An 18,595-nucleotide genomic window follows, 5' to 3' on the forward strand; every position below is an offset into this window, starting at 1 on the left:
ACCCCCACAGGGTGGTTGGGTGGGTAGGTGTGTGTGTGTGTGTGTGTGTGTGTGTGTGTGTGTGTGAGAGAGAGAGAGAGAGAGAGAGAGAGAGAGAGAGAGAGAGAGAAATAGGGCATGGAAAGAGGCATAACAAAGAAAAAAAGTTCTGTCCTAACTCATATGACACTAGCTTGCCCCTTCCCCAAGGGTGAGGCCGTTTGTCCACGGCCGTCCCCAGTGCGGAGCGTCCCAGAGTACCCGCCATCATTCACCTAGTGGCAACTCACAGCGACCCTGTTCTCCTTGGAGCAGACCCAAGCTCATAGGACTTTCAGCATCTCTTCTGAGAAGCTTCTGGAGGCATCGAACCTCCGCCCCCTCCCTTCACAACTCAGTGATGTACTGTGAGGACCAGCCAGGGCCTTTGCCCGCAGCAAGTACATTGAGCCTTGATGGTTCTGTTTGGCTAAGTGTTGGACTGCTCACCCCAAGGTCAGTGGTTCAAACCCACTAGCCGCTCTGACGGTGAAGCCTGTCTGCTCCCGTCAAGCTTTACAAAGCCGTGGAAGCCCTATACAGGGTCACCGTGAGTCCGAATGGATTCGATGGTCGTGGGTGTCGTGCATTTAACAAAAAGGTTGTTAAGTGAATAAACGAGCCCTGTTAGCGTAGCAGTGACCTCCTGCTGCCTGTGCACAAAGCGCCCTGTCTCCTGGAAAGAGGAGGAGCCCTGGTGGTGTGGTGGGTGGTACACTGGACTGCTCACCACAAGGTTCGCAGTTCCAAACCACCAGCCGCTCTAAGGGAAAACGATGGGGCTTTCTGCTCCCATAAAAAGTGACAGTCATAGAGACCCCAACGGGCAGTTCTACCCTGTCCTATAGGGTTGCTGTGAGTGGGCGTCCGCTCGATGCCGGTAATGAGATTTTTTTTTTTTTCGTTTTTTAAAAGATGGCTCAATTCAAATGTTTTTTCTTTCTTTTCTTTTTTTTTTTTTTTTAAAAAGCACTCTGTGGACTAGTCAGAAAGTATGCCCTGATGGTATAGTGGTTTGAGCGGTTGACTGCGAACCCAAAGGACAATATTTTGAGGCCCCCCCCTAAGCCCCTCCATAGGAGAAAGATTAAACATTCTCTTTGCTTCTGTAAAGGTTTGCAACCTTGGAAACCCCAGGGGGCAGTTCCATTCTGTCTTCAGAGGGTCACTGGGAGTCAGCATCCACTCAGTGGCAGTGGGGTGAATGGACTGTGGAGGCTGGTGGGATTAAACTGAGAACTGCCAGTTGCTAACTCAGCTGCTTGCCCGCCCTCTGCCGCCAGCCTCTCGGTTTCCCCTTTCTCTCCGACCAGGACCATCTACTGGACCGACTGGGGCAACACCCCCCGCATCGAGGCATCCAGCATGGATGGTTCCGGGCGCCGCATCATTGCCGACACCCACCTCTTCTGGCCCAATGGCCTCACCATCGACTATGCCGGGCACCGCATGTACTGGGTGGATGCCAAGCACCATGTCATCGAGAGGGCCAACCTGGACGGGAGTCACCGAAAGGCTGTCATTAGCCAGGGTGAGGCCCTGCGGTTGCCCCTCTCTCTCATCCCGTCTCTGCCCCCGGGAGCCTTGCCGAGACAGGGCAGGCCATGTCTGGACCGAAGTCTTCCTGCCTTCCCCCCAGGCCTCCCGCATCCCTTCGCCATCACGGTGTTTGAAGACAGCCTCTACTGGACGGACTGGCACACCAAGAGCATCAACAGCGCCAACAAATTTACCGGCAAGAACCAGGAAATCATTCGTAACAAACTCCACTTCCCCATGGACATCCACACCCTGCACCCCCAGCGCCAGCCTCCAGGTAGGACACTGCCCACCCAAGGTGCCTGAGAGCCTTCCCTGCACCTGTCACAGTTGCCTTTGCTTAGAGCGGGAATGGGCACGGTTGACTCTGCTGTGGATTCGTCCTCCCTCTGCTGGACATTCAGGGTAGCACAACACTGAAATTCGTGAATGCAGACTTCGACTCTGCAGGGCCGCTGCTGTTAGCCGTCCACGGGGTCAGTTCAGGTTCATGGAGACCCCACCCTGACAGCCATTGCCATGCGAGAGCTCAGGGCGGCAGCCACGGTGTCGACCCACTGTGTCCAGGGGTCGCCGTCTCTTTGGGTGGCCCCTCTACTTTACTAAGCATGCCTGACGCCTTCCTCCAGGGACTGGTCCCTCTGATCACACGTCCAGAGTACATGAGACCGAGTCTCGCCATCTCTGCTGCTGAGGCATGTGCTGCCCATGTTTCTCCAAAGACAGATGAGCGTGTTCTTCTGCCCGTCCATGGGTCCCAGTCCGTAGTCCCTGCCAGCATGGGGACTCAGAGGCTCCAGTTCTTCTTTAGCCTTTCCTTGTCATTGTCCAGCGCCCCCCACCCCGCCAAGCCCCCCATCCCCATGAGATGCCCGAAAAGACCATGGCTTGGCAGGCACTTCTTAGCCCTCAAAGTGACATCTTCGATTTTTAAAAAAATTTCAATATTGTATTTTACTTAAGAAAGAATATCCAAATTTTCATTTCCACATGAAATAAGTATGAAACTGAACAAGAAATCTACTTTTTTTTCCATCCTAAGTCTGCAAAGTCCAGTGTGTGCTTTACGCCCACAAGCACATCTCAGTTCAGATTAGCTACATTTTAAGAGCCACCGCGGTGGGCACCTGTGGCTGGGGTCCTGTACCGATCAGGGCAGTCCCATAGGATGTCTGGGTTTTGGTGCCTGGAGGCTCCCTTCCAAGCACAGTGTGGAGACCTTGGTCCATCTGACACCCCCCAACTGCAAAGCTTGTCCGAGAAACCCTACTTCTTTCCGGATCTCGTTCACATCTGTGTTCTCCCAAGATTGGCTCTCTTAGTTCTGGGTTCATATTTTCAGTTCTTTGCTTGCTTGCTTATTTGCTTATTTTTAATCATCTCATTGGGGGCTCTCACAGCTCTTGTCACCATCCAGACATCCATCGATTGTGTCCAGCACCTTTGTACCTATGCTGCATCATCATTTTCAGAACATTTTCTTTCCTCTTCGATTTTTTTAACATTAAAAAATAAAAACACATATGCAGCAGATGTGTCCAAGAGAGTGCATCCTTTGATTTTTCGCCTGCTGGCTTCCATGGCCATTGATTGTGGATCCAAGTAAGAGGAAACCCCCGACAGCTTCAATCCCTTCTCCACTTAGCGTGATGTGGGTGCTGGTCTGGTTGGGAGCATCTTTGCTTTGTCTGTGTTGAGGTGTCACCCCTCCTAAAAGCCGTGAGGACTTCGAGCCCTCTTCACTTGTCGGCTTTGCTATTTCCAGCTAATTCACACACATATGTGGGTACAGGGCATCTTCTGAATGTCCGATAATGACTGACCTGTCAACTGGAACCAAAAAGGACCCGAGCTCACTGCCGGCGAGTCAGCACCGACTCATAGCGACCCCGCAGGGCAGGGTAGAACTTCCCCTGGGACGTCCCCAGACGGCAACTCTTCACGGCCATAGAAAGCCCGTCTTTCTCCTGCAGAGCGCCTGGTGGCTTTGAACTGCTGACCTCCCGCATCATAGCCCAACATGTAACCACAACACCACCAGGGCTCCTATATCAACTGGAACATATATATACAGATAGACAGACAGTGTCTCTCTTCAGGGAATTTACCCCGAACCAAACCTGTCGCCATCTGGTTGATTTGAGTGCATAGAAACCCTATAGGCAGGAGGGGAACTGCCCCATTGAGTTTCCACAGCTGTTGTTGTGATGGAAGCAGACTGTCACATCTTTCTCCCAGAGCAGCTGGTAGCTTCAAACCTCTGGCCCTTCTCTCCAGCAGTAGGCCACTTTAGCCACAGGGCCACCAGGGCTCCTTTCAGGCCCCTCCCTCTGTGGTGAAACCCCGGCTCCCGCCTCTGCAAACCTGGCTCTGATCCGGTCCTCTTGCTTTGGGCTCCTTGAGCAGGGAAGAACCGATGTGGGGATGACAACGGAGGCTGCACTCACCTGTGTCTGCCCAGCGGCCAGAACTACACCTGTGCCTGCCCCACCGGTTTCCGCAAGATCAGCAGCCACGCCTGTGCCCAGAGTAAGTGGGCCTGCGCCTCCAAACCTCGGTGCAGGGGCCTTGTGGGGTGGGGAGGCAGAGCCTTGTGAGGTGGGCGTTGGAGGGATGACATCATGTGGGGAGGCACCAGGTCCCCGGAGAGGGACACCGCCAGAAGCTGGGGACTCCTCTATCCAAGCGGAAGGCTCAGGGGTGGCACCACCCCTTCCATTTTCTCTCACTCCAAAGACACACTCCGTGCCATCGAGTCGATGCAGACGCATAGTGACTCTGGAGGAGGGTAGACCTGCCCCTGTGGGTTTCTAAGACTCTAACCCTTTACGGGAGCCGAAAGCCCCATCTTTCTCTCTTGGAGCAGCTGGTGTTTCTGAATGGCCGACCTTGTGGGTTAGCACAGTGGAGTCAGTGTAAAATCCACTACGCCTCCAGGGCTCCTTCTCACTTCAGGAGGTAGGGCAGCAGGCGGGTGCCAGGACCTTCTAAAAAGCACGGGAGCTGAGGCTGGGGGCAGACCTTTCACCTCCCCTTCTTCCAGCCCCTCATCCAGGAGGGTCCTTGAGGCTGCCCTGTGTACACAGGGGAAGAAATCCAATGCCCTCAAGGTGACTCTGACTCATGCCCTGTGTGGCAGAGCCGACGGGCACCATAGGGGCTTCCTGGCTGTAATCTTGACAAAAGTGGATCCCCAGGCCGGTTTTCTTCTTCTGCAGAGCCCCTGGGTGGGTTTCAGCCACTCACCTGGAGGTGAACAGCCAGTCACAAACTTGAGTCACCCCGGGGCCACTTGTTGCTATTGGCTACATAGCAAGTAGAAGACAATGGGATGCCCCTGTCACATGGGCCAGTGGCCCGGGCTCTCCCCGAGTTGCTGCCTGGACCTCCTTGGGGGCCTACAAGGTCATTGCCTTGCGAGGGTGGCTCTGTCTAGCTCAGAGCTACGGGTGCCTTTTCCTAAGCGTAGTTCAGAGAAAGGCCTGTGGTCGGGCCCGTGAGGAGCTTGGGGTGGCTGGTTGGCCTCACCTGGTGTGCCTGCTTATGCCTGGTTAGAATCTCACCCACCTGGGATCTGGGTCTTTCCCAGAGAGTGAGGTGCAGGGAAGCACGCAGAGGAAACAGGCGGAGCGTTCTGTCACCCCAGATTGAGCCTGTTCTCCTTTCCTGCCCCGAGGCTCCCCCTGGTGTTCTTGTGTGCCCAGCTCTGCCCATATGGCCTTGGTGCGGCACAGGAAGGGGTTTCCCACCAACTTCCCTGTAAAGGTTTCCCAGCGCTTGGAAGAAGACAGCTGGTCAAGTGAGCCAGAACAGTGTCGTGGGGACATAGTCAGACAGACCAGGCTAGGGGCAGGGCTGGAGGAGAAGCTGGAAGGAACTCTGGGGGAAGTGGCCCCAGATACGGTTCTCAAGTCAGGCCTGAGTTCCTGGACCTCGGGTAGCCCCGGGATTGTGGGAGTCAGGAGTGTGATGTGCCGCAGCGGATGGGCGTGAGGTTTTTGAAGACAAGGCAGGAGGAACGAACACCAAGCTCAGGGCTTGGTGAGGAGGGAGGGACCTCGATGGTGACTGGAGCAGCTACAGCTTGTCTGGGAAGTCAGAGGAGTGGGAGGTGACCAGGGCAGTGGCCTACTGGAAGAGATCGAGGAAAACCAGGGAAGTCAGAGGAGAGAGATGACATGAGCGCTACTAGACGCTGAAACAGGTCCCCTTCTGGGCACTGGATAGAGCCCCTTGCCGCACAGTCCCCAAGTCTGATTCTGCCAGCATGGGTGGCCCAGCGCTCCCAGTGAGCCTGAGCTGTGAGGACTAGGGGGGAAAGGGCACCAGACCCAGGAAGTGTGATTGAGCCAGATGTCACGCAGGTGAGCGTCTGTGTCTGTCACGGTTCCTGGATGGAGAGCATTAAAAGGAGACCCCTTTCGGCCTTTGATCAGGTCTTGACAAGTTCCTGCTTTTTGCCCGAAGGATGGACATCCGTCGGATCAGCTTCGACACCGAGGACCTGTCCGACGACGTCATCCCACTGGCTGACGTGCGCAGTGCTGTGGCCCTTGACTGGGACTCCCGGGATGACCACGTGTACTGGACAGATGTCAGCACTGACACCATCAGCAGGGCCAAGTGGGATGGAACAGGACAGGAGGTAGGGCCCAGTGAGGGCCCAGCCAGCCCCCTGGGGAGGGCGGATATCGCGGGGGGACGGAATGTACCCTCTTCAGGGGGAGAGCTTCCTGGGCCTTCATCACCTGGGGAAGTGGCTGGATTGGGGCTCCAGAGCTGGGTCAGAGTAGAGGTGGTGACAGAGCTTTGCTTCCTTCCCAGGTGGTGGTGGACACCAGCTTGGAGAGCCCTGCCGGCCTGGCCATCGATTGGGTCACCAACAAGCTGTACTGGACAGATGCAGGTGTGTGCGGCGGCCACAGCCACTGCCGTTGGTCCTGGGCTCTGGGATTCTTTTGACTGAAAACCTTGGCTTCCGGAAAATTGAACTCAGAGCCCCTCCGGGACTGCTTCTGTCACGGCCTGAAGTCCTTGGGAGACAGGAGTGGCAGCCACAGAGCTGAAGGCAGAAACTCGCACTGAGGGTTTGGTGTTTGCCCATCAAAGGGCAGCTACGTGGCTAATGCGTGGGGACATTTTTTAAAAGTCATTTTATTGAGGGCTCGTACAGCTCTTATCACACTCCATCCATCCATCCATCCATGATGTCAAGCACATCTGTACATAGGTTGCCATCATTTTCATAACCTTTTCTACTTGAGCCCTTGGTATCAGCTCCTCATTTTTTCCCCCTCCCTCCCCAGCCCTTCCTCCATTTGGGGACACTTTGGGACATTTCACATGAGGAACCTATACAAGGAAGCCCTGTGGTTTTCCCTCCATTGCAATCTGCATTCAACAGCATCTCCCGTCAGCCAGATGGGTGTGGGAGGCCGTGCTGTTCCGAGCACAGTAACACCTGGGAACGTATCTGAACTACAGATTCAAGAAGCCCCCTAATGGAACTACTGAATCAGAGTCCTTGGGAGTCCGGTTCAGGAATCTGTATCGTAATGTGTTAGTCCTGGTTAACTAGAGAAACAAATTCATAGAAACACTCATATGTGTATAAGAAAGAGCTTTATATACAAGAGCAATCGAATATTGAGAAAACATCCCAGCCCAGTCCAGATCAAGCCCATATGTCCGATACCAATCTACAAATTCCTCTTCGGGCTCACACAACACATGCAATGGTGCTGAATGCAGGAAGATCACAGGCCAGTGGGTGGAAAGTCTTGTGGATCCAGTGACAGTGGAAACATCTCCGTGCCGGCATGGGTCTCCATGTGGCTCCTCCAGGTCCAGGGCTCTCGCTGCCCTCAGCATGGATTCATGTGACTCGTCAGTAGAGTCTCTCAGGGATTGCGCCAGTGTCCCGCCTCCAATGAGCTATTTATCTCCTTGGCGCCTCCAGATGAGGTTCTCAAGCCGCGACCTGACTGACAGGCTATACGCCACCCCCTTCACTCTTTAGCCTTAAAGTGACAAGAGACTATGTAACTACTACACGTAACCAGCTCTTCTGAATCTTCTGTGTGCTCCACAGGAGAGACAGTGCCTCAAGGGACCCGGAGGCTTTGCTCTTCTAAGAAATGACACTAATCACTTCCACCATCCCTTCTCACAGTCACTTAACCTAGTCCCCGTTGCACCCCAGCCACAGCATAGCCCTTGGACATCTCTAGCACAAGAGGGTGAATGGCCAAGCCCGGAGTGAGCATCTTGGCCCTCTTCTCCTCCTCCTCGGTAGGTACCGACCGCATCGAGGTGGCCAACACAGACGGCAGCATGAGGACAGTGCTTATCTGGGAGAACCTGGATCGTCCCCGGGACATCGTGGTGGAGCCCATGGGCGGGTGAGTGCCTGCCCCTCAGACAAACCCAAGCCTGAGTACGGGGGGAGGAGGGGGACCTGGAAGGCACCCCGGGGAAGCAAGGGCAGCTGTGGCAACCCCAGAGAACGAGGCCACGGCTTCCTCTGGGGACAAAGACACCTTTTCAAGTGGGGTTTTCTTTTTTTTCGCCTTTGTTAAAAAACTCATCATTTTGGAAAAGAAAAAAAAACTTGGGGAAAATGAGCACCCTCCCCTTTCTTCATCTCACTCTGCAGTAAGAACCACTGTTAGTACTGGAGGGAGGCTTTGCCCGGGTTTTCCTTCGGTTTTCCATAGTCCACACGTGCTGTTGCTTGTGGTTTTGATTTATATCAAACTGGCATCCTAGATTGTCACGTGTCTTTAGTTTTTGTGTGTCACCACACAGCTCTGAATTTTATTTTGAATTTGTTTTGTGATTTTGATCTCCCTGCCTCCAGGGTAGCAGTTCCAACTCGCCAGTCTCTCCGAGAGAACAAGGAGACTGTCTGTTCCTGTAGTCTCAGAAACCCCAGAGGGGACAGAGGGTTGCTCTCAGTCAGACCTGACTCGATGGCAGTGTTTTTTGGAGGCAGGGGGAGTGTGGGTCGACCTTTTTATGCAAGAGAAAGAGGAGACTGCCTGTCCCTATGATGGTTTATCATCTCAGCAGCCCTAAGGAACGGTGCTGTTAAGGGTTCCCATGTGGGGGCAGGGGGCCCTTTGTGAGGAGCCCTGGTGGCAGCCTGCGTTGAGCATTGGTCTGCTACCCTTGAGGTTGTTGGTTCAAGCACACCAATCAACCAACTACCAGGGAGAAAGATGCAGCTGTCTGCTACTTCGAGACTGACAATCCCAGAAACCCCGGGGAGCACTTCTGCTCTGTTCAACAGGGTCAACGTTGGCTCAGTGGGTTTGGGTGTGATTTTTTTCTTCCTTGTCCCCTTTTATAATTATATGATCTGCTCCATGTATGTGCTGTCATGATTTAGTCCATCCAGGCAAGGAAACATGTCTTCTCCTCTGCCTTCATTTGCCCTCTTTCTTCATTCTCCCGCTGGTCTTCCGTGCTGAGCGCCCCTTCGTCAATGGGCTCTGCCTTTTCTCAGACCCTCAAGTGCCTTGGGATAGGGATAGAAGGTGTAAGACCTTCTGAGAAAGCCCTGAGCCCAGGATGAGGATGGAAGCCGAAGGAGGAAGCTAGGGCACCATTGCAGACAGGAACCCAGAGACCCTGGGTACCTGACTCCCTACTGGGTGGTAACTGGAAGGTTGCACAACCTCCCCTATCTATGCCTAGGTACATGTATTGGACGGACTGGGGGGCGAGTCCCAAGATAGAGCGCGCTGGTATGGATGCCTCTGGCCGCCAGGTCATCATCTCATCTAACCTGACCTGGCCGAATGGCCTGGCCATTGACTACGGGTCCCAGCGGCTGTACTGGGCAGATGCTGGCATGAAGACGATTGAGTTTGCTGGGCTGGATGGCAGCAAGAGGAAGGTAAGGGTGGTACCCAAGCATCCTCCCATGGACCTGACAGCCTCTGGGGCAGACCGCACTGGCTGGCTGGCAGCTGATAGGGGCTAGGGGGCGTGGAGGGAATGGAACCAGCACGGGGCTATGACTGTCCTCAGAGCCCAGTGGGCCCTGCTGATGGATGAAAAACGGAAACTGGGGATACCTGTAGGTTGTAGGCTGGGACTGTAAGTGTACACACATCCCCCATCATCATCACCATCAGCTGACTCCGGTCAACCACTTGCCATCAAGCCAGAGTCCCAGGTCTGGGGACCCTGGGTGGGTTGGAGTAGGACTGAGCGCTGTAGGGCCCAGTGGCCATGCGTTTTCAGAAGGCGATCACCAGGGTTTTCTGTTGAAGTGTCCCTGGATGGACGGAAACTTCCAACCTTTCAGTTACCAGCCAGGCACTTGAACCATTTGCTCTACCCAGGGACTCCAATAGCCAATGACCATCATCATTTATACCAGTTGAGCCCCAACGAAGCCCACAGTATATCACCCCGTCTCTTGGTTTCTGTTCCTGTTTGTTTTGTCAGAATTTCAAACTTAGAGAAAAGCTGAGAAATGGTCCAAAATCATAACGAATATGTTGCACTATTTGCTTTGGCGTGCTCAATCTCTCTCTCTCTCTTACACTCTGGCTGTGTGTGTGTGTGTGTGTGTGTGTGTGTGTCTTCTGAGCCATTTGAGATTAACTTGGAAACATCCTGCCCCTTGACCTAAAAATACTCTAATGCATGTAATGTATCCGAAGAACAAGATCCTGTCTTACATAACCACAGTACAATGATCAAAATCAGGACAGTTACCACCAAGGCAATATTGCTCGCGAATCCACAGCCCATACTCAGTTTCACCACTAATGTCTCCAATCTGTCCTTAATAGCAAGGAGCGTGAACGGCTGTGGTCAGCAGTTCAAAACCACCAACAGTTCTTCTGGAGAAAGACTGGGCTTTCTATTCCTGTAAAATGTTTCAGTCTTGGAAACTCACAGAAGGTTGCTAAAAATGAGCATTGATTCAATGGCAGTGAGTTTTTGTTTTGCTTTTTGGTTTGGTCTTTAATAGCTTCTTCTCTTTTTATTTCTTTCATGGAAAATTTCTTGTGTGTGTGTGTGTGTGTGTGTATGTGTGTGTGTGTAGAGAGCAGTCCTGATCTATTTTATTTATTTTTCTGTTAGACTCTATTTTTTATTTTAATTTTAATTAATCATTTGGGGGCTCTTACAGCTCTTATAACAATGAATTGTATCAAGCATACTTGTACATATGTTGCCATCATCATTTTCTAAACATTTACTTCCTATTTGAGCCTTGGTGTCAGCTCCTTCTTTCCCTTAGTTCTTCTCTTTTTAGATCCAGAATCCAATTCAGGATCACCCAGTGTGTTTTATAATCATGTCTCTCTAAGCTCTACTCTGGCCTTTGCCTTTTAAAAACCCGTTCCGTGGTTGAATGGCTCTCACTGTCATGCTTTTGTCTGATGTTGCCTTGTGATGGGATTCGGAATGTGTGGTTTGGGCAGAAATTCTGCATTAGGGAAGTCGCGCCAGGAGTTCTCGGTGTGTCTCATCAGTAGGCACGTGATGTCTCCCTTTATGGGTGCTGTTAACTTGGATGGCTGGATTTAAAGTGGTATCCATGGAAAAGCTGCTGTTTTTCCTTTTGTAACTCGAACATAGCACGATGGTGAGGTTGGCCCTAGCATTACACTCTGATACTTCAGGTCCCTGTGAGGGGGCACCGGCTCAACGGCACCTCCCGACCAGAACAAGCCAACGGTGGAGAGGGACATGGAGAGCTTGTAAATAACACGTGTCCTCCTCAATCCTCACACGGCCCTGGGAGCTAGACACGTCCATGATGCTATCCCGATGGGTAGACAGAGGCTCAGAGAGGTCTCATAACGAGCCCTTGCTTAGGTGACAGTGGCAGAGTTGCAGTCTGAGCTCTGGACCGCTGCTTGGGACTGTCACACCTTCCTGGGGAATGACCCAATTGCTGACACCCTGGCAGGTGCTGATCGGAAGCCAGCTTCCCCACCCATTTGGCCTGACTCTCTACGGAGAGCGCATTTATTGGACTGACTGGCAGACCAAGAGCATACAGAGTGCCGACCGGCTGACGGGGCTGGACCGGGAGACCCTGCAGGAGAACCTGGAGAACCTGATGGACATCCATGTCTTCCACCGCCGGCGGCCCCCAGGTCAGCAGCTTTCCAGTGGCCCTGGCCTCTCGTGGACCTCTCCCCCTGCCCTGGGGAGGATCTCCCATTGACTTCCCGCCCACTTCCTACCTAGTGTCCACACCCTGTGTGCTGGAGAATGGTGGCTGCAGCCACCTGTGTCTTCGATCCCCAAATCCCAGCGGCTTCAGCTGTACCTGCCCCACAGGCATCAACCTGCAGTCTGATGGCAAGACCTGTTCACCAGGTAAGTCCAAGGATCCCAGAGCTGGCTGCAACCTCGCTGGGAAGAGAAAGGGCTCTCCTCTTCAAGAGATGAGTTCTCGGGTTGTCCAAGAAACTCTCTAGGTCCCGGTCCATTGAGAGGCTTCAGAGAGCGACAGAGAGCTTAGAAGAAAGTGGGGAGACCCAAGGGTGCAGGTGGGCAGGGTCACAGGCTTTAGTCCTCATGACTTCGTGCCTGTTGGGAAAAGGTGCTCTTTTCTCAAGACGTTCTGTTTGTATCCCGTGGGAAACGGTCCTGATACATCGATTCAGCGAGAAGCAGATCTTTCCTGCCAGGTGCCCCAAAGCTATCCTTGAGTGACCGCCCTCCCTCCTCTGTCCCTCGTGCAGGTATGAACAGTTTCCTCATCTTCGCCAGGAGAATAGACATCCGCATGGTCTCCCTGGACATCCCCTATTTCGCCGACGTGGTGGTGCCCGTCAACGTTACCATGAAGAACACCATTGCTATTGGAGTGGATCCCCAGGAAGGTCGGTGCAACCCGCCCCTCCCACCTGCCCCGCATTGACCACGGTCCTTCATTCTCTCCCAACTTTGCCCTTGGCTAAGAGCTGGCGGGCTCCCTTGCTCTCTGGCTCAGCCGCTGCCCCATCTCTAGAGCCCCTTCTCTCTGGTCCGGAAGGCCTCCCTCTGGGCCCTTCAGCTCCATGTCTCCCAAGAGCATCCTGCTGTAGTATTTCTGCACGTCCCTGATCTCCTCCGCTGCTGGGAGTATATGAGGCTCCCCGACACGCCCTGCGAGCTTGGGGCCTGAGGCAGTGACGTGTGTCCCTTTGGGGAGGTGAGGGTCCTGGCTGAGCAGAGCCTTCCTTCTCCAGGAAAAGTGTACTGGTCTGACAGCACGCTGCACAGGATCAGCCGCGCCAGCCTGGATGGCTCTCAGCATGAGGACATCATCACCACAGGTGGGGCTCCTTGGTGACCTGGGGACTGCCTGTCTGGCCCCAGAGCTGAGCAACGGCCCCTGTGTTTCAAGCCTGGAGCGAACGAGCTCTTTTGATTTCCCGCAGGGCTACAGACCACCGATGGGCTCGCAGTGGATGCCATTGGCAGGAAGGTCTACTGGACAGACACGGGCACCAACCGGATTGAAGTGGGCAACCTGGACGGGTCCATGCGGAAAGTGTTGGTGTGGCAGAACCTGGACAGCCCCCGGGCCATTGTTCTGTACCACGAGATGGGGTGAGAGCTGGGGCCCTGGGCAACAGGATAAGAAGGATGGGCCTTCGGAGAGCAAGCAAGCTTAGGGGTGCACCTGAGTGCTCCCCAGTAACTTCTTTCAAGGCAGCAGTGCAGGGTCGAGATGGAAAGAATGCCTTGGAGTTCCTGCCGCGTGCACTCGCCGCACATCTTGGGCCCAGGTCCTCCCCTGTCTTATTGTGGGTGTGGTCGTTGCCACTGCCTGGTGCTGTTGAATTGATTGTGACACACACCCCCCTCCAATTGCCCTGTGTGGCAAAGTCTAGCCACCCAGGGGGGTTCCTGGGCTGTGATCTTGTTGGAAGCGGATCTCCAGGCTGTGGGCAGTCCCATGTCCACAATTGCAGCTCCACAACCCCATTGCCATGGAGTGGAGACCCATGTCCAGCTCACAGAAATCCTGGAGGACAGAGCAGAACTGCCTCTGCACCCTAACGCGCCCCCCTGGGGAATCCCTAAGGCCACGTCTGTGGGATCAGGCTGTCACATGGTTTTCCTATGGAGTAGCTGCTGTCTTCGAACTGCCAACCTTTCCATTGCAGCTGAGCTCTGAACCACTGTGCCCCAGGGCTCCTTTTGCTCATGCTGGGACACGTACATAGAACCGAGCTGTTTTGACACGTAGAATTCGGGGACATGGTCCCCACCACCCCCGCACTGCTCTTCTTTTCCAAATGAATTAACCACCAACAGAAACTCAGTGCCCACCAAGAACGAATCCCCCATTCCCCCTCGCCCACCCCAGGTAACCACCAAGGATCTCTACTTTCTATTTGCCTATCCCCGATACATAGTACCATGCAATATTTGTGTCAGGTGACTGACTGGCGTGGCGTAACCTTTCCAAAGCTCCGTCCTGTGGTCGCACGTAGCAAGACTTGGTTCCTCCTGATGGTTGCCTGGGGTGTCCCCACTTCAGGGCTGTGTACAGTGGACCGCATCTTGTCAGTGGATGAACCTGTAGGGCGTTTCCATCTGTGGACACTCGGACTCGTGCTGTCATGAACATTGGCCTAATGGGCCCCGTTCTGGGTTTTGTTTTTAATTTTTAATCATTTTATTGGGAGCTCTTAGAGATTTCATAACATTCCATAGTTCAATCACATCAAGCAGTATTGGACAATTGCTACCATCATCAGTTGCAAAACATTTTCTTTCTTCTTGAACTTGATATGAACTCCCCTTTATCCCCACCTTTCCTACCCCCCCAAACCAGGAATCCTTTTTATTCCCTTCCCTGTAATAGATTTTTTTTGCCATATTTTACACAATCCAATGTATCCATTCACGTACAGGTGTGTTGCTCGATCCCATCGAGTGAGGTTATACCGTCGTCAGTGCTCTCAGCTCCACACTCCCCCCCCCACCCCCACCCCTGTCCATACCCTCAGAGAACATTACTCCTCTGCTGTTTCTGAAGGGTTATCTAGCTGGCTTTCATGTACCGAACAATCTTAAATAAACAGGTGAACATATGCAAATCTGACATGCTTAATGGGGTAGAACAAATAAAAGTCCTAATAGTGAGGGGAGGAGATATTAAAGAACTACAGGATAGTTACGTGGCTCATCAGGGCCATACGGCACCCTGGATTTATCATCCCTTCTGTGAGGGACTGTCCCATGATCTTACAGGTGGGTTTGGGGTCTCCACTCCATGCACGCCCCTTCACATCGATGTGGTTGGTTGTTGTTGAACTTACGATACCTCTTCCCCTCGATACTTCAGGATCGCACAGGCTGGTGTGCTTCCTCCATGTGGGCTTTGTTGCTTCCCTGCTAGATGGCCACTTGATTAACGACAAGCCTTTAAGGCCCCAGACGCTGTATCTTGTAATAGCCAGGGGGCCCCGTTTTTAACCCCTCTACTCCTCCCCTTCCTTACCCAGCAGAGAAAGGGCATACTCCCTGGCCCTTGGGGAGACTCGTGAGCTAAACTCAGCAAGGTCCCTCTGCACAGTGTTCTGCGCCCTGTGAGTGCTAATGGGCTCAACTCTACCCACTGCTACGGAGGCCACTCCAATTCGAAGCGACCCAATGGGATGGAATCTAACTGCTCCCGTGGGGTTCTGAAGCTGTGCGTCCTCGTGGGAGCAGAAGGCCACGTCTCTCTCTTCTGCAGAGCGGATGTAACGATCACCCCTCCCCCCTCCAGGTTCATGTACTGGACGGACTGGGGCGAGCATGCCAAGTTGGAGCGGTCTGGAATGGACGGCTCCGGGCGCACCGTGCTCATCAGCAACCACTTAGGTTGGCCCAATGGACTGACCGTGGACAAGGCCGGCTCCCAGCTGCTGTGGGCTGATGCCCACACTGAGGTGAACGCCTGCCCCTGCTGCTCCCTGGAAGCCTGGGAAGGTGGCAGAGGCCTGTCCATCTGGAGAGGTGCTCTCCAGAGGGGCCTCTGTAACCAACTGTCACGCTTTCCTTCCTTCCCCTACAGCGAATCGAGGCCGCTGACCTGAATGGTGCCAACCGGCACACGCTGGTGTCGCCCGTGCAGCACCCGTATGGCCTCACCCTGCTCGGCTCCTACATCTACTGGACCGACTGGCAGACGCGCAGCATCCACCGCGCCGACAAGGGTACAGGCAGCAACGTCATCCTGGTGAGGTCCAACCTGCCGGGCCTCATGGACATCCAAGCTGTGGACCGGGCACAGTCACCAGGTGAGAAGACCCCCTCCGGCTGAGCTGCAAAGGCGTCTGGCTTTCTGGGGGTGTCCCAGCTTCAGGGCTACACAGAGACCACCGTCAGAGAGACTGGGACTCGGTGAAGCGGTGGGATCCAGCTGTGCTCCCTCTGGCTCTGGCTGGTACTACAACTCTGGGATGTGGTCCCTTTCAAATGCCTCCTGGGGACACAGCTGCGGCTGCCCCTCACCCCTGCCTCAGGGACTTGCAGCCAGGACCTTTGTCAAAGTCCCCAGTGCTCCAGGCTGGGTGTCAATGCTCGTGCCATTGTCTGTCAATCACCAGGTTTGAACAAGTGCGGCCTGCGGAACGGCGGCTGCTCCCACCTCTGCTTGCCTCGGCCTTCCGGCTTCTCCTGCGCCTGCCCCACTGGCATCCAGCTCAAGGGCGACGGCGAGACTTGTGACCCCTCCCCGGAGACCTATCTGCTCTTCTCCAGCCGAGGCTCCATCCGACGCATCTCCCTGGACACCAGCGACCACACCGATGTGCACGTTCCTGTCCCTGAACTCAACAATGTCATCTCCCTGGACTATGACAGTGTGGATGGGAAGGTCTACTATACAGATGTCTTCCTGGATGTCATCAGGTACCTCGGAAACTTCCAGAAGATGTGTGGAGTCATGTGGTCTGTAGGGACCTCTGAATGAACGTGGGTGTGGTTGTTGTCGTTAGGTGCCTGTGTTAGTCCAGGTTGATTGAGAAACAAATCTAGAGACACTGATATGCGTGTAAGAGAGAACTTTATATCAAAGAGTAATTGTATATTAAGAAAGCAGCCCAGTTCAGTTCAAGTCCATAGGTCCGACATTAGCCCATATGTCCGATACCAGTCTATAAATTCCTCTTCAGACTCACACAGCATACGCAATGACGCCAAATGCAGGAAGATCACAGGCCAGTGGGTGGAAAGTCATGTGGATCCAGTGGTGGTGGAAGCATCTCAGTACTGGCGTGGCTCTCCACCTGGCTCCTCCAGCTCCAGTGTAGCTCCATGTGGCTTGTCAACAGGAATGTCTCGCAGAGAGAATACATCTGGCCTCCAGTGAGCTATTTATCTCTGTCGCTCCTCCAAATGAGGTCATCAACCTGTGACCTGATTGACAGGCTAGACCCCACCCCTTCGCAAGTTGGCAGGAGATTATGTAACTGCCACAGTGCCAGTGAGTCAGATCCGACTTTGAGCCCCGCCATGTGTACAACAACATGAAACACTGCCCAGCCCTGTTCCATTTTCACAGTCATTCCTACGTGACAGCCCGTTGTTGCTGCCACGGTCGGGCCGTCTCATGGAGGGGCTTCCTCTCTGCTTTGCTGAGCATGATGGACTTGGGCAGTGAGATCTAATCCTGAGTGGATTCATGTTGTAGTGTTACCACTTAGAGCTGAGTGCCTCTCTCTTTCTCTCACTTTGTGTGTGTGTGTGTGTGTGTGTGTGTGTGTAGGCAGGACTAGTTTGGTTACAGTTAGAACGTAGAAGCCCATATATTAAAAATGCCAAATAAACAAAATAGATCAAATCAGACTAACGACTTCTAGCTTTCCACCCATCCCGGGCCCTGTGGGGGGCTCCATGGGTCCTGTAGAGCGTACTGAGGAAGGGTCTTGTAGCTCACCCCTATATCTGGAGTGCAGTATAGGAACCCTGGGCAGTGACAGTGGGGTCCACAGGTGTCTGAGTGTTTGTATTCTTGACAGCTGAGGACTCTGACCAGGGAGGAAAGTCCCCCATGGGAGAGAGAGTCTCCCATGGAGCAGACCCCTGGGAGCATTCCCCTTTGCCCTCCCCGAAGCATATGGCAGGGAGAGGGACCTCAGTCATTTATAGAAGCCCTCCCAAGGTTGAGGTTCTTGGCTTAGAGCCACTAACCAGGCACAGGTAGCTTTTGACAAAGTGGCCTTGCTGCCGAGCACGGCGCAGCAAACCCTTCTCCTCCCATTGTGGTGGGGGGGCGTGATGAACCTGTCTTCCGGGAAGAGATGGGCCCAAGGCAACACCCATCTAGTTGCAGGCAGCAGGAGAGTTTCTCTGCTCTTAAGAAGTAATGGGAATTCCTAGGTGGCACAAATGGTTAAGGGCTTGACCACGCCCCAAAAGGTGCATGGGTTGATTTCACGCAGAGGTACCTGGGAATAACCTTGAACACCGTGGGCATCACAGGGGGCTCACCGACAGCTGGACTCAACTCTACGACAGCTATCAAGGACCATTCCTTCCTTCATTCTGCAAATGCTCCATTGAGCAGCTACCACACTAGCTGTGAGGATTATTACTAATGGATAGTTGGCCCTGTTTCTCTCGAGCTTAGTCCAGTGGTGGGCCAGTTACAGGGATAAGGATAAACTGAGTCTCGGTGTGTCCCTGGTCTGTCTGGTCACTGGTGGGACCCTGGCTTATCTCCCAAGGCGAGCAGACCTGAATGGCAGCAACATGGAGACAGTGATCGGGCGTGGACTGAAGACCACTGATGGGCTGGCGGTGGACTGGGTGGCCCGGAACCTCTACTGGACAGATACAGGCCGGAATACCATCGAGGCATCGAGACTGGACGGCTCCAGCCGCAAAGTCCTGGTCAACACCAGCCTGGATGAACCTCGAGCCATCGCCGTTTTCCCCAGGAAGGGGTGAGTCCTTGCTGGCTGACATGGACTCTGGGCAGGAGGGGCCTGGTGAGAAAGAGGGGTTTATGTCGTCACTGTGTGTGTGGGAGCCCTGTATTCTCTGCCACTGGGGACCATCTTTCCTGGCCTCG

The 18,595-nt window shown here is 53.8% G+C and overlaps 1 protein-coding gene across 1 annotated transcript in view; it reads left to right on the forward strand.

Annotated features, from left to right (window-relative positions):
* The window catches only part of LRP4 (LDL receptor related protein 4), a 58,966-nt gene that overhangs the window by 25,968 nt on the left and 14,403 nt on the right, over window positions 1–18,595 (forward strand). Inside the window, exons 14-29 of the mRNA XM_075547683.1 lie at window positions 1,332–1,549; window positions 1,658–1,834; window positions 3,964–4,086; window positions 5,994–6,202; window positions 6,382–6,463; window positions 7,853–7,958; window positions 9,256–9,457; window positions 11,495–11,684; window positions 11,779–11,910; window positions 12,279–12,419; window positions 12,768–12,854; window positions 12,960–13,131; window positions 15,305–15,467; window positions 15,593–15,818; window positions 16,128–16,431; window positions 18,249–18,467. Of these exons, the coding sequence (XP_075403798.1) occupies window positions 1,332–1,549; window positions 1,658–1,834; window positions 3,964–4,086; window positions 5,994–6,202; window positions 6,382–6,463; window positions 7,853–7,958; window positions 9,256–9,457; window positions 11,495–11,684; window positions 11,779–11,910; window positions 12,279–12,419; window positions 12,768–12,854; window positions 12,960–13,131; window positions 15,305–15,467; window positions 15,593–15,818; window positions 16,128–16,431; window positions 18,249–18,467 (2,751 nt within the window). The remainder of the gene's footprint in view (window positions 1–1,331; window positions 1,550–1,657; window positions 1,835–3,963; window positions 4,087–5,993; window positions 6,203–6,381; window positions 6,464–7,852; window positions 7,959–9,255; window positions 9,458–11,494; window positions 11,685–11,778; window positions 11,911–12,278; window positions 12,420–12,767; window positions 12,855–12,959; window positions 13,132–15,304; window positions 15,468–15,592; window positions 15,819–16,127; window positions 16,432–18,248; window positions 18,468–18,595) is intronic.

Source organism: Tenrec ecaudatus, chromosome 4 (assembly GCF_050624435.1).
Source record: "Tenrec ecaudatus isolate mTenEca1 chromosome 4, mTenEca1.hap1, whole genome shotgun sequence".
Taxonomy (NCBI): Eukaryota; Metazoa; Chordata; class Mammalia; order Afrosoricida; family Tenrecidae; genus Tenrec; species Tenrec ecaudatus.